The sequence below is a fragment of the Rhodnius prolixus genome, unplaced genomic scaffold (genome assembly GCF_049639745.1).
Source record: "Rhodnius prolixus isolate KJV_2025 unplaced genomic scaffold, Rpr scaffold_3, whole genome shotgun sequence".
Classification (NCBI taxonomy): domain Eukaryota; kingdom Metazoa; phylum Arthropoda; class Insecta; order Hemiptera; family Reduviidae; genus Rhodnius; species Rhodnius prolixus.
Genome location: NW_027411603.1, coordinates 42,717,160 through 42,729,469, shown reverse-complemented (window position 1 = coordinate 42,729,469; position 12,310 = coordinate 42,717,160). Strand labels below are relative to the sequence as shown.

Here is a 12,310-nt window from a genome sequence, read left to right as displayed (position 1 = left end):
TGTAGGCAGATCTAATAACCTAAATATTTCTTAACTTTTCCAATTCAGAGATCTATGCTAACGTAGAGTGAAAAAAATTAGAACAGAACAGAAAGCACAAGGACAACTGGTGTATTAGGAGTGTCTTTATGACGGAAAGTAATCAGCTGCCCCGACAACACCGGCTTTCACGTTCAAGACCAGCTGATCAGTGAAAGTAGTCGGACTATGGAACCACCCCGAAGAGCTTCGCAGTACTTTCTTTCAAATTGTGTCAAATTTGCCAAATTCTGTTCATTATTATTATAATTTTTTGTTGAAAAACAAATTTAGTGCTTCAATAACAGTACAGCTATTAATACTATTTAATCATAAACACAAAGTTCATATTTTCATTACTAAACTGAGAAAGTTATTTATTGTTTGCTGTTACAACTAAAATTGTTAAATTTACGATCATATTCATTGTTATTTCTTGATTAAAATCAGCAAAAATTTTGTATCCTTTCACCGATGACTATCTTTATCTTTAAGCTACTCCTAATTTTATTAAAATAAAAATAACTTATTGATCTCTTAATATATTCTATAATCAGAAGAGATTATTTTTATTTGCTTAGACTTGGCAGTTGGGATTTTAAAGTTCGGGTAACAGTTTCTTCTACATCTTTACTGTTTTGAAAAGTAGTGTAAGATTTTTCAAAGATTGAATTAATCCAGTCAAAATTAGGATTAGACACTTATTTTCTTCAGAGTCAAGGAGTCATTTTAATATTTAGCAAATAAATCTAAGAGGTTTGAATAGTTTAATTGCATTCAAAATTGCTGGCTAAGGACTTGAATTTTTAGAGGACTAAAATGCAAATGCTGATTGGCTTTTAGTAAAAAAAAAAGAAAGAAAGAAAAAAACTGGAACTTGAAAAAAGTGGCTTCTCAATTGCAAACTTCTAAAAACGGCCTCTATTGTCAACTATAGATTTCCAAAATGGTCATTCCCTAAAGAAAAATTAGATAATTTGCCAACTACATTTTATAAATAACAACTCTATTTAAGTGCCAAAAATGTATTTTATTAAAACAGAATGGCAAAGAGATTTGCATTTATATATTCTATTTATAATGTAAACATTACTTAGCTTTAGCCTTAAAGCTAAGGAGTTATAGCTTTTTATTAGTTATATTAAATTTCGCTTCCAGAAGTTATCAACTCATTTTTAGTCAATCTTCGCCTTAAACAGCTGCACGCGTATTGTTAAATTCTTTGTTTATTTTAATTCATAAACGCAGTGGTTTTTTTCAAACATTGTATTAATTTCTTAACCTTTTCCTTCAGAAACTGTTGTGTGGTTATAATTTTGCTAGATTTTTTTTTTCCTAGTTAGGTCCTTCAATTTCGAGGAAAGACTAAGGAATGCTGGATACTTGATTTATTCTTTATTTTTTGTATAAATTTGATTTTAATGTTGCTTTTGTGCAATAATATATTATTAATGTTGCAGGACAGAGCGGCCTAGTGATGGAGGATTGGGTTTGGAGGGAGTGCCGGCCCTTGACGATGGAAGGGCCGGCGAACCTTCCAGGCGGATACTCCTTGACATTGGATCCCAGCCGCCAAGTTTCGTCGCGCCCAGTACCAATACCCTAGGTAAGATTTCTGTTGTTGTCGCCTAATTTATTTCGTTATTGGGCTAGTTTTCTTATCTCATCATATATTCATACAAGAAGGCCAATTTCTAAAACAACTTTGTCGGACTATAGAGCCTCAAATCAAATATTCCTATGGAGAAAAGAGAAAAGAAAAATTATTTTTTCATCAGGAAAACGAGAAATTATTTCAATTTCCACTTTTTATAGGTTATTCATAATAATAATTTTTTATTTTTTGTTTTTTTTTAACAGAAAACGAAGATTAAAAAAATAAAAAGCGTGGGATAAATAAATCGGTTGACCCTTCGTGAACTGTCGGGAAGATTTAGTTGGGGTTAAGTGCATTCTGTAGAGAAATCTTTTCACCTCTACCCTCACATTAATGTGCTTTCGCTGTCTGTAAACTTATTTTTATATTGGTAAAATTACATTGCTCTCTGGCTGATAGAAAAATGCCAGCCCTGCCACATGCATTGTTTAAATAAAAAAGAAAAGGGTGTGAAACTTTTAAACGTTTCCCTCAGTTTTTGTACACATTTAGTTCTAACTTACTAAAATCGCTGAAACTTTTACGAGAAAAACGTGTCAGGAAAAAGGAGACAGGTAGGTGGTAGTGGAAAAACAATTTCCAAAAGGGGAAATTACACTCACTTCACTATTCTAACTCTCAATTCAGTTAGGAAATCTTTTTGTTCTCTTATTTCATTTCAGATTTACTCGTCGTGGTAACTCTGTATTTGTAACTTTTTTCAAGTTGCGTTGTCTATCATAATTAAACCATAGTAAGATCCGCTTACAAAAGTTTTCACAATAAAGTATGAAGTATTAAAGATTGAATTTATGGTAAGAGGTTTTTATAACAATTTAATCGACCATTGTTTATTGACTCCGTCGGTAATCGTCAAGAAAGAAACTGTGGAACCAAAGATGATGGCTCTTCAAGAATGGAGTTTTCGCGGTCATACTCCTGAAGTAAGAAGCTAGTTATTATTGATGATAGGTAAAGCTTCCAAAGTTTATTCCGTCTCTCACAACTAGAATTGCGGCCACTGCTAGATTGAACATATCGGGTCGCCCTAATTTGAAATATAAAAGTTAAAAATTTTGTGAAAATAGACTAATGTACCAGATAGTTCGATCAGAATGTTGCCTTTTCTGTCAATATCACCTGGCATTACGGTCAGTGCTAGATTATACAAGTCAGGTCGCCCTAATTTGAAATGTAGAAGTTAAAAATTTTGGAAAATAGACTAAAGTGTCAGATAGTTCGATCAGAATGTTGCCTTTTCTGTCAATATCACCTGGCATTACGGTCAGTGCTAGATTATACAAATCAGGTCGCCCTAATTTGAAATGTAGAAGTTAAAAATTTTGGGAAAATAGACTAAAGTGTCAGATAGTTCGATCAGAATGTTGTATTTTCTGTCTGTATCACCTGGCATTACGGCCAGTGCTAGATTGAACCTATCAGGTCTCCCTAATTTGAGATTTAGAAGTTAAAAATCTTGGAAAAAAGACTAAAATATAAGCTGGATGTATTTTTGTTTATAGTGATTTTTTGGTTTTTAATTTTTCTTATGTCGCCAATGACGTTACCCACTATGACGTTTATAAATAAATATTTTAAAAACTGATGACAATTGTTTACTCAAGTTTAGAATAGTTTGCTTAGAATGACGTTGCACAGACCAAGGATTTTTTTCTCTCTCAAGGATTTTTTTATTTACTTATCATTAAAACATTATTTAAGCAATGATTATTTCCTGTTAACTTCAATAAATCTTTATAATCTGCTGATGCTCACACTTGTCTTCATGGTCAGTGATTTTAATGAAAGAGAAGACTCGTTTATTTATTTTTTTTTTTTCTTGCCTGTCCTTCTATTTCATTTTTAGTTTATAATATTTTGGTAGATTCTTTTCATTCCAAACAATAAAGAACAAGAAGAAGAAAGAAAACTAAATCACTTAATCGCTTTTCACCGATTTTCTTTTCTAATAAGTCAATTTAACTCTCTAGATTGGTACGTTTAAAGTAATTTTTTTCAGTAATTCGGTATGTTTTCATTTTCTCAAACTTTTTTCCTTTTCTAAGGTTTCCTTCCACTTCCTCAGGACAAGACTAATTTCCTGGGCAGGCTGAAGTTAATGACCTACGTATTTTTTTTTTTTCCTTTTCAAACGTCTACTGTTCTTTGCAAACAGATCTGTCTAAAGGAGGTGATTCTGTGCTGCCCACAGTTTCTTTAGAGTCCTGTAGTGTTACAGCATGTACATGGAATTGGAACAGTTCAAATGTTATTCTTGTTATTGCTAGACAGGGACCCAGGAGGTCCCTGAAGCAGTTGCCGGCCATTCAAACTTTTCGTTTTTGAGGTGTTGTTTCACTAACATGAACAAATGAGAATAATTTAATTTATTTTGGATTCGCCGCATTTTTTAATTCTTTTAGATTTACCAAAAGAACAAGAGTCCGTTCCTCCCAAAAAAGTTGCTTATTTGATAACTCCTTTATTATTTACTGCTATTTCAGGATCTTCAAATTGAAGGATTAATAAATTATTTGGCTACAAATTATAATTTTATTCAAAATTAAATATATTTTATAAATGCTTAGTTTGTAGGAATTGCTAGAGTTTCATCAATTTAGTAAGAAAGGTCATGTGAATGGCCTAACCAAATTTTTTAATGATTTCAAATTACTGTTTCTTTTTGTTTGTTTTACAAATACATAATATCCATATAGTCTAATACAAGTGGTGTCACTTTATACCTCAGGATGTAATAATAAATTAATTGAGAGAAGTGAATAGATTAACTTGTTGAACTTTATTAATTGAAAACCTTCTATTCATTTTCTTCATTCTGCCTGTGATAGTATATGTAAGCAGAAATAATAATTTATTGTTCAGCATTAGCTTTGATTTAAGTGAAATAATTTATTGGTTTCAAGTTAAAGGTTGAGGTGAATTGAGTGTGGACTGTTCACTTACAGTGTTTAGTGGCAAACATTTTATTAAATTCAATTGCAGTAAATGCATTTCTTAGAGGTTTCACTAAGTTGTTTTTTTTTTTTTTTTTTTTTTTTTTTTAGTATTTATAAGTCTCTTTAGAAATATTTTTTATTATCTTTAGTATATGCTTTGCGATAAATGTATTCTACTAATTATTTACTGTTATTCGCCAGGACCCGGTAGTTCAGTTATGCCAACGAACAGAACCAGTCCCCCAACAACAGAACATAGTACGACTGTTAGTTCGCAAGGAAACATTGATTGTGTGGATAGACGGCCTTTGCATTACATTGCTCAACGGGGAGATTATTGGGTTTTATACAACTACATTGTCGCAACCACGCAGTTCAGGTAAGATTTTTATTTACTATAGAATTAATTTTTTGCATCCAGTTACAATAAAATAAAATCTATGGATTTATCTACTTCTCCACAGAATGAAGAAGGAGGTGGATAGATAATATGAAATTGGTCAGTCATTTCATTAAAGCTTGTTTGAGCTCTAAGCCCAAAACCTTCTCTAAGCCCTTTTATTGTGGTCGAAAGACTATTGAGAAAGTTACCAGAGTTTCCTTTATTTTCAAGGTCATTATTCAGAATCAAAGCTTAAAACAAAGCTCAACATTAAAACCCTTCGCTGATTCTAAACCTCTTCCAAAATAGGTTTTTCAAATGAAACTTTTCTGATATAAGGTTTTCTTTGTCTTGACGTTCAGTTCAAGAAGTTTTTTTTATCGAATTATAATGAACCACTTCTTTCTATTTAACTTAATTGAGTCGTTATTGAGCCAAGTAGTAGTAACCTAAGTCAGCTACCACGTAGTCCGACATTCGTTTCCTTCTAGGAACATATCTTGTTTTTCGAAGAAAGAAAAATTTTCGATCCTTTTCCAAAACAACGTTAGAAAAGAGTCACAAAATAAAGATTTGAAGGTGCTTTTCAGTTAAAAATACTTGGGTTCTTCTGTTGAGATGATGATAATAAAGCGTCGGTGGATTAAGAATTAGCGGAAGACAAAAGAAAACAAAGAGCTCAATTCTTTGCTTTAGAATAGAGATATATTTCAAAGCACCACTCACCAATTTATAAAGAAATAATTAATTGAACTAAATGGCAACAGAACATGGGCTCCAAATAAGTAAGAAGGAAACAGATTACAATCCACCGGAATAAACTTTTGGAAAAGATCATCTGTAGATTGATTAGAGAAGATTGTGAAATATAGACAAAAGAAATGCATTAAAAGTTGAAAAAACATCTTTAATGTCTTTAGAGCTCAAGCAGTTAATGGTCAAGTTTTTCTTAAGACTGGTCATGACTGAAGTCATGATCTCAGAAGCAGTGGGCTTTTGTGGAACATAGGTTGTGTGAAAGAGGAGATTGAGACGAGAAGATCCAAGGACCAGAAAGAAAATTGCGTTGGAGATTGGATGCTGTTTCTCAGAAGTCAACAAAAAAAAAAAAACTGAAAACATGGAAGGATCGCTTCACTAATTGACGGAGATAATTGCTAAGTAGTAAAAACATCCCTAGAAAAAACAAAATCAGAAATGAATGTTAACATACTCATTCGAAGCAGATGGGAAAATCGTTCAAAAGTCTTCTTGTGAGGGATCCCAACTAGCAAAACCTTGAACAGACCCATTACCTAATTTTACCTATTTTCCCTCCGGTTTCCGTTCGAAATTTATCTAGGCCAGTTATAGAAGTTTTCGTGCACGTTAGTCTCTAAAAAAAAATCAATCATTACTGTCTAGAAAGAAAAAAAAAAAAATTAAGTTAATTTCATAAATAATCATTGCTTAAATAGGTTTCCCATTTTATAATATAATTTGTGGCCGGCAAATTACTGGAGTTTAATACTTATGTTTCAAAGTATTTTTATTTATTAATTGCTCACAGGTGTTGGGAGAGTGTAACATACACTACTCACGCAGATTACACATTTATGGAAAATCTGGAGCCTTTATTAGACAGATGGAAAGGTCCCATCTCACTTGCTCTTCATGCACCTGGTACTGATTTCGAAACCACACTACGAACTATACATTACCTGAGAGATTGTTCACCCCAACCAATTTCACAACTTGTTACTTTTCATATATATTTCCCATCGAAGCATCTTCCCAAGATGGTGCCTAAAAGTGATAAACTGTTCTTAGACAGGTTAGTTCCTCAACTATTTATATATATTTTTGTCTATGACCTCTACTTTGTTGACCCTTACGTTCCAGTGATATTTATTTTAACTTATTGTTATTTTCAGATATAATTGTTCGATCCCTGCACCCTGGTTTAATGCTACCACCTACAAAACACAAAAGAAATTGATGTATCCAATAAACGTAGGCCGCAACATCGCCAGGGAGAGTGCAACCACACACTATTTGTTGGCCTCTGATATTGAACTCTATCCTAGTCCAGGAGTAATAAATGACTTCCTTGACATGATCAGACGAAATGGTCCTTCCCTTAGACACGGTAAACCTAAGGTTTTTCCCTTGTCAATATTTGAGTTGGAAGCAAACATGAGTCTCCCAAATGATAAGACTGAATTAGTAAGTTAATTTATTAAAAAGCTTAATCATTATTTAACAATAAAATGCTTAAACTTTTCAGTTTCTAATTTTGCTTGTATGCTCATTTAACAGTGTCAATTCATTTAATAATAATAATGTACATTTGAATTTGTTTATATATATTTTATTTTTTCATTAAAGGTAACAATGTTAAAAAATGGATCAGCGATTCCGTTCCATAAGAAAGTGTGCCCTCGATGCCATAATGTGCCTCACAGTAAAGAGTGGCTAAAAGCTAACTCTAGTCAGGGTGGTCTTGCGGTGTTTCATATAGGCAAACGTACTGGTTATTTCGTCCATTGGGAACCTATCTATATTGGTACTCACAGTGATCCTCTGTACGATGAAAGATTAAGTTGGGAAGGAAAAAGTGATAAAATGACGCAGGTAAATTAAAGTAGTCACTATTATTTTTGTTTATTACATTTGACTTACTTTATCAACATTTATAAATATAATCTAAATATTTCTTTTTGCAGGGTTATGTCCTTTGCGTTTTGGATTATGAGTTTCAAATTTTAGACAATGCCTTTCTTGTACATAAACCTGGCATTAAAACCTTGAAAAAAGATCCAGCTAGGGCTGTTTTAGCTGGTAAAACTAATTCCTTAATTAGGAAAGTCATTTTTCCAGAATTAAAAATTTTATATGGAACCAAAAAGGGATGCGCCGTTTGACATATTTTCTGTTAGCCCAATATATTTATGTAGATATATATATATACATATATATAAAGGAAAAGCAAATTTTCTATTATAGGTTTATATATATTTATATTGTATTATTATGTGATGTGCTTTTCACAATCTCATTGCTTAGTTTTTAAAAAGTCATTCCATTTATTTTAAAAAGAATCCAGTTTAAAAATTGTACATATTTATATATAAAATAAAAAGAAAATAATTCATTCTTTTCGTTATTTCGCGAAAATTCTATTTCTTTTAATTTATTGTAATATTTGTTCTGTAACCATGAGCTACTGATTAGAACCATGAGCTAAAATTAATATTTCTATTTAGTTAATTTTCAAAATATATCAATTCAAAACTTTTGTCAGGTTAATTTTAGTTATCACTTATTCTTTTTGAACTTTTTCTTAGCATTTTTTCGGGATCTTCTTTCATACGGAAACTTTTCTTCAAAACATTGTGCACCCCTGGGTTAGAAGATAATATTCATTATAAGCACTCTCGGCAGCCTAGTTTTATTCGTAGATAAGGAGTAAAAACCAATGGTTGACGTAGCGACCGAATCATCCTTCATAATAAAATAAAAAAAACTGATTTATTTATTTTTTTTTTGTACATATTATTCTAGTAGCGAACATCAGTCCAAGGCGCCCGTATGCAGTGACAGTCATCCCACCATCTTGCAGCGGCCCTGGCCATCGCTACTAGTTTAGGTGATAATTATAAAAAAGTAATGCCCCCTTTGGCTGTTAAGAAAGTAATTCTATTCTGAAATTGCATCTTCTGAGCTCTCTCAATAGATAACTTGCGACTAGTTAACTAACTTCCAAACAGACGTCATGCCCAGTAGCTAATACTGCATCATAAGATAACTTTCCATAGGTCAATTCAATGAGCTAATTTTATTTTTCCACTTCTTCAGAAATGTACTGCACAAGTTTTCCGTTAGCTTTCATTTCGCCATGGAAAATATTTTGTTGGCTTTAACAGAGTTCATGGTTATGTTCCTATTTTTACATTCTTATAATTTGTATTGCTATTTTTGGAAAAATAAACTCACATGTAATTTAAGAATTTTTTTTTATATTGAAGTTGTTCCTATTATTATGTTAATGGCACAATATCATTTAGAACAGACAATTTCTTGTTTTAATTTATGTGATTTGTCAGGATCTATTATATTCGTTTTTAAAAACAGAAAAAGATGTATATATTTATAACGTGTATGCATAAAATTTTACTGCTACCAACTTGTATGATAATGGTATTACTTATCAGATAATGATAGAAATATGTGCAGTAGTTATTACTTCAATATTTAATGAAGTTGGAAAGAAAGTATGCAAACTATTCTGAGTATATATAAAAAATATTTTATTACCAATGAGCTGTGCCTTAAAGCATATTATGTTATTAAGTAAAAAAAAAGCTTATTAAAGCCAATTAAAAAAAGAATATTCACTCTAAGCTCTTCTTTATATCAGGAATGCTGTAATATTTCCTTATTTACTGTAAAATTGCATAGTTTTTTTTCATTGCTGGTAAATACTTCATAAATATTTCATAAAATCAAATTATTATATTTGAAATAAGCCTTTATAAGTAGTGCAGTTAAATATAAGACGTAATTTGGCGATGTACTAGGACAAGTTTGGTCATCAATTTTAATTTTCTTATCTGGGTTAATAACCACGCTTTTTAGAGTTTTATTAGTTTGGATCTGTGTCATTAGTGGCGGTGAGATAATCCTGGTAACAAAGCACTTCCCAAGTTTGAAAAATAGTTGTCTGTGGTTTTGGAGAAGTGCGCCAAGATTGAACTTCGCAATGACGAACGAAATCAGTTTATTGTTTTTGTGAACTTATGTGATTACAAATTATTATAATTAGAATTAATTTTTGAGAAAATAATGTATGGAAAGCAAATTTATGGCCGGTTATTGTGCTACAAATCTGTTGAACGCTGTTAATTTATTTGTGTGATTTAGATTTAGCCATATTTCTTCCCCTTTTTTACAAAATAAACAAGTTAATGCATATGTATTATGCAGTTATAACCAATAAGAGTGTAGGTTTTCACCTGCAGAGAAAAATGTAATTTTTCCACGGTAGTGAAAGTTTTACACTAATATCCATCGTCTCTACAACTACTGTTACAGCTTGAGACTATTTACCAATTTTATTTTGCATAATTGCAGTTTAATGAGATTTTGGTTAAACTCAAGCTTCATTATCTAAATACAAAACTGCCTTTCCTCAATCTTATACTTGTGTTAAGTTCACCTACAAACTCCTCTTTCGTTTCTATTTCAGGTCCATCGGATAGATACCAAAACACGCCTGTTTGTCTACATGTTAAATGACTTTTTTGACTGCAGTGCCATAGTAGAGTATAAGAGCAAGGTGCTACGTGTTGATATATATACGATTATTAAAACAAAAAAAAATTAATGCATTTTGAATTGTAAATAAAACTAACAAAAAAATGAGAGAATACAAATTTCTTCAATGCAACCAAAATTCTCTCTGAAAAGTAGTGATTATTATGGTTAAAGAAAAGAAAAATTACTTTTAAATATATTTCTCGCCTCTCTTCTAATCTTGAGGACATTTTTCCCTTCAATAAAAAGAATTGGGCTATTCTTTCTTAATAAGCTTAAAACAAATGGAATTAAATTAGTGTCTGTTTACTATCACAGATTTTCTTAGTAGTATTTACAGTCTTTAGTTTTTATTTGTACTGTTATCCTTTTATGTATCTATCCTATATTATATTTTCATCCTAGTTCCCTAAAAAGTATATGTTCTATGTGTACGTTATATTCATACTTTATTTTTTTTATATTCTATTTTGAGTTGTAAGATATATTTATTTATGTATGTATATTATTTATAAGCTTATAAACCGCGTGTCAAAGTGTGAACATTTTTTTAATTTTTATTATTTAATTTAATCTATTGTGGGTCTAATGCCGTCTATTTAATCGGTGCTAATGCCGTTTGATGGAAAAATATTTGCTAAAGTTTTTTGAAGTAACGCATAGATACATTTTTGAACATAGGTTTGCTTTATGTTGCATTTATTAATGTTAAAATGTTCTTGGAAATATTTTTTTCGTACTTGAGAGAAAAGTAAAATCAAATATGCGATGTATGGATCATAACGGTGAACAAAAATAAAGATTTAATTAAAGTTAGAACATATTATTTATAGATAAGTTATATGACATATCGCCTCTCCCCTTAAGCTGCATCCGTCATTCTTAATATTTTTCCTTGTAATTCTATATTTTATGAAAATTTTATTTTTTATTCCTTTCAAAGAAGGTGGAGGTTTTTATTTGCGGGAAAATGCTTAAGGTTTCATTTAGCAGACAAGGTATCTGTTTTAATTAATCTGAATATATATATACATATAGATCTTATAATCATTTTTAATTATTCAAAATAGCACATAATTGTAAGACTTTTTTCATCTCTCTATTTATTTATTAAATTATTTTTGTCATTAAATTGATCTTATAGAATTATTACAGTAAAGTGAGGTGCCATTCCAACATTGCAATTTTAACAATGTGAAAGAAGGAAAGGAAAAACATATTGTAGGCTTGTGAAAATTGCAATGTATGTTCAATTCTTTCTCTGCTTTTTGAAGCCAATATTGTTTTTAAGGACTGTACATATTTTAAAAATTAATAATTAAAATTGTAAATTAGGATTCGATAGAAATATGTGAAAATGCGTTAATGAAATTAAAGTGTAAACTATATTTTTGCAGTACTTAAGCCAATTGTATTTTATAAATTATCATTTAAATATAATTTTTTTCTGTGAAACATGAAAACAATATCTACCAAGTGATAATAATAGAATTGTAATGTTTTATTAGTCCTTTTTTTTTTATAAAATTATTATGCTGATAAATTTATTTTTATAAATACCAGAAGTGTTAGACATTGGAAGGGGCAAAATATTGAAAATACAGTTGTGAAAAGGAACAGATACAATGGGAAATAATTTTACCATTATGTCAGGAGATCTCGTGGGTGGGGACCGTCATTTTAAGCAGCTTGTTGGGTAGTCTGAATTGGAAATGGTTGATAGGGTTTGAGCGGCAGAGATTCTGATGGTTCTTGTAGCAAAGATAATGGAAATGTGATCTGCTTAGTTTACAAATAATGCATGAAATTAAGAGTTTAAGTCGAAGAGCGTCATTAAAAACATAACACGAAGCTTATCGTCTGAGAACCTTAAAAAGAAAGAACTCTCTACAGCCCAGAAATTGGTGGGTTGGATCCGTTTCTAATCTACTTTAAGTCGTAGACTTCATTAATAAGTATGCAGTATTGTATGTAGTTCGTGGTGGCATTCCCCTTAATTGAGTACATATTGTTTAGTTATTG

At 30.9% G+C, this 12,310-nt stretch overlaps 1 protein-coding gene across 2 annotated transcripts in view; it reads left to right on the top strand.

Moving 5' to 3' along the window:
* Window positions 1-12,099, top strand: part of LOC141452889 (beta-1,4-glucuronyltransferase 1) — a 159,929-nt gene extending 147,830 nt beyond the window's left edge. For both annotated transcript variants that reach the window (XM_074125419.1, XM_074125420.1), the window contains 6 exons: window positions 1,479-1,624; window positions 4,813-4,990; window positions 6,543-6,806; window positions 6,907-7,198; window positions 7,361-7,606; window positions 7,699-12,099. In XM_074125419.1, coding sequence (XP_073981520.1) covers window positions 1,479-1,624; window positions 4,813-4,990; window positions 6,543-6,806; window positions 6,907-7,198; window positions 7,361-7,606; window positions 7,699-7,896 — 1,324 coding nt within the window. In that variant the 3' untranslated portion in view covers window positions 7,897-12,099. The remainder of the gene's footprint in view (window positions 1-1,478; window positions 1,625-4,812; window positions 4,991-6,542; window positions 6,807-6,906; window positions 7,199-7,360; window positions 7,607-7,698) is intronic.
* Window positions 12,100-12,310: the final 211 nt, after the last annotated feature.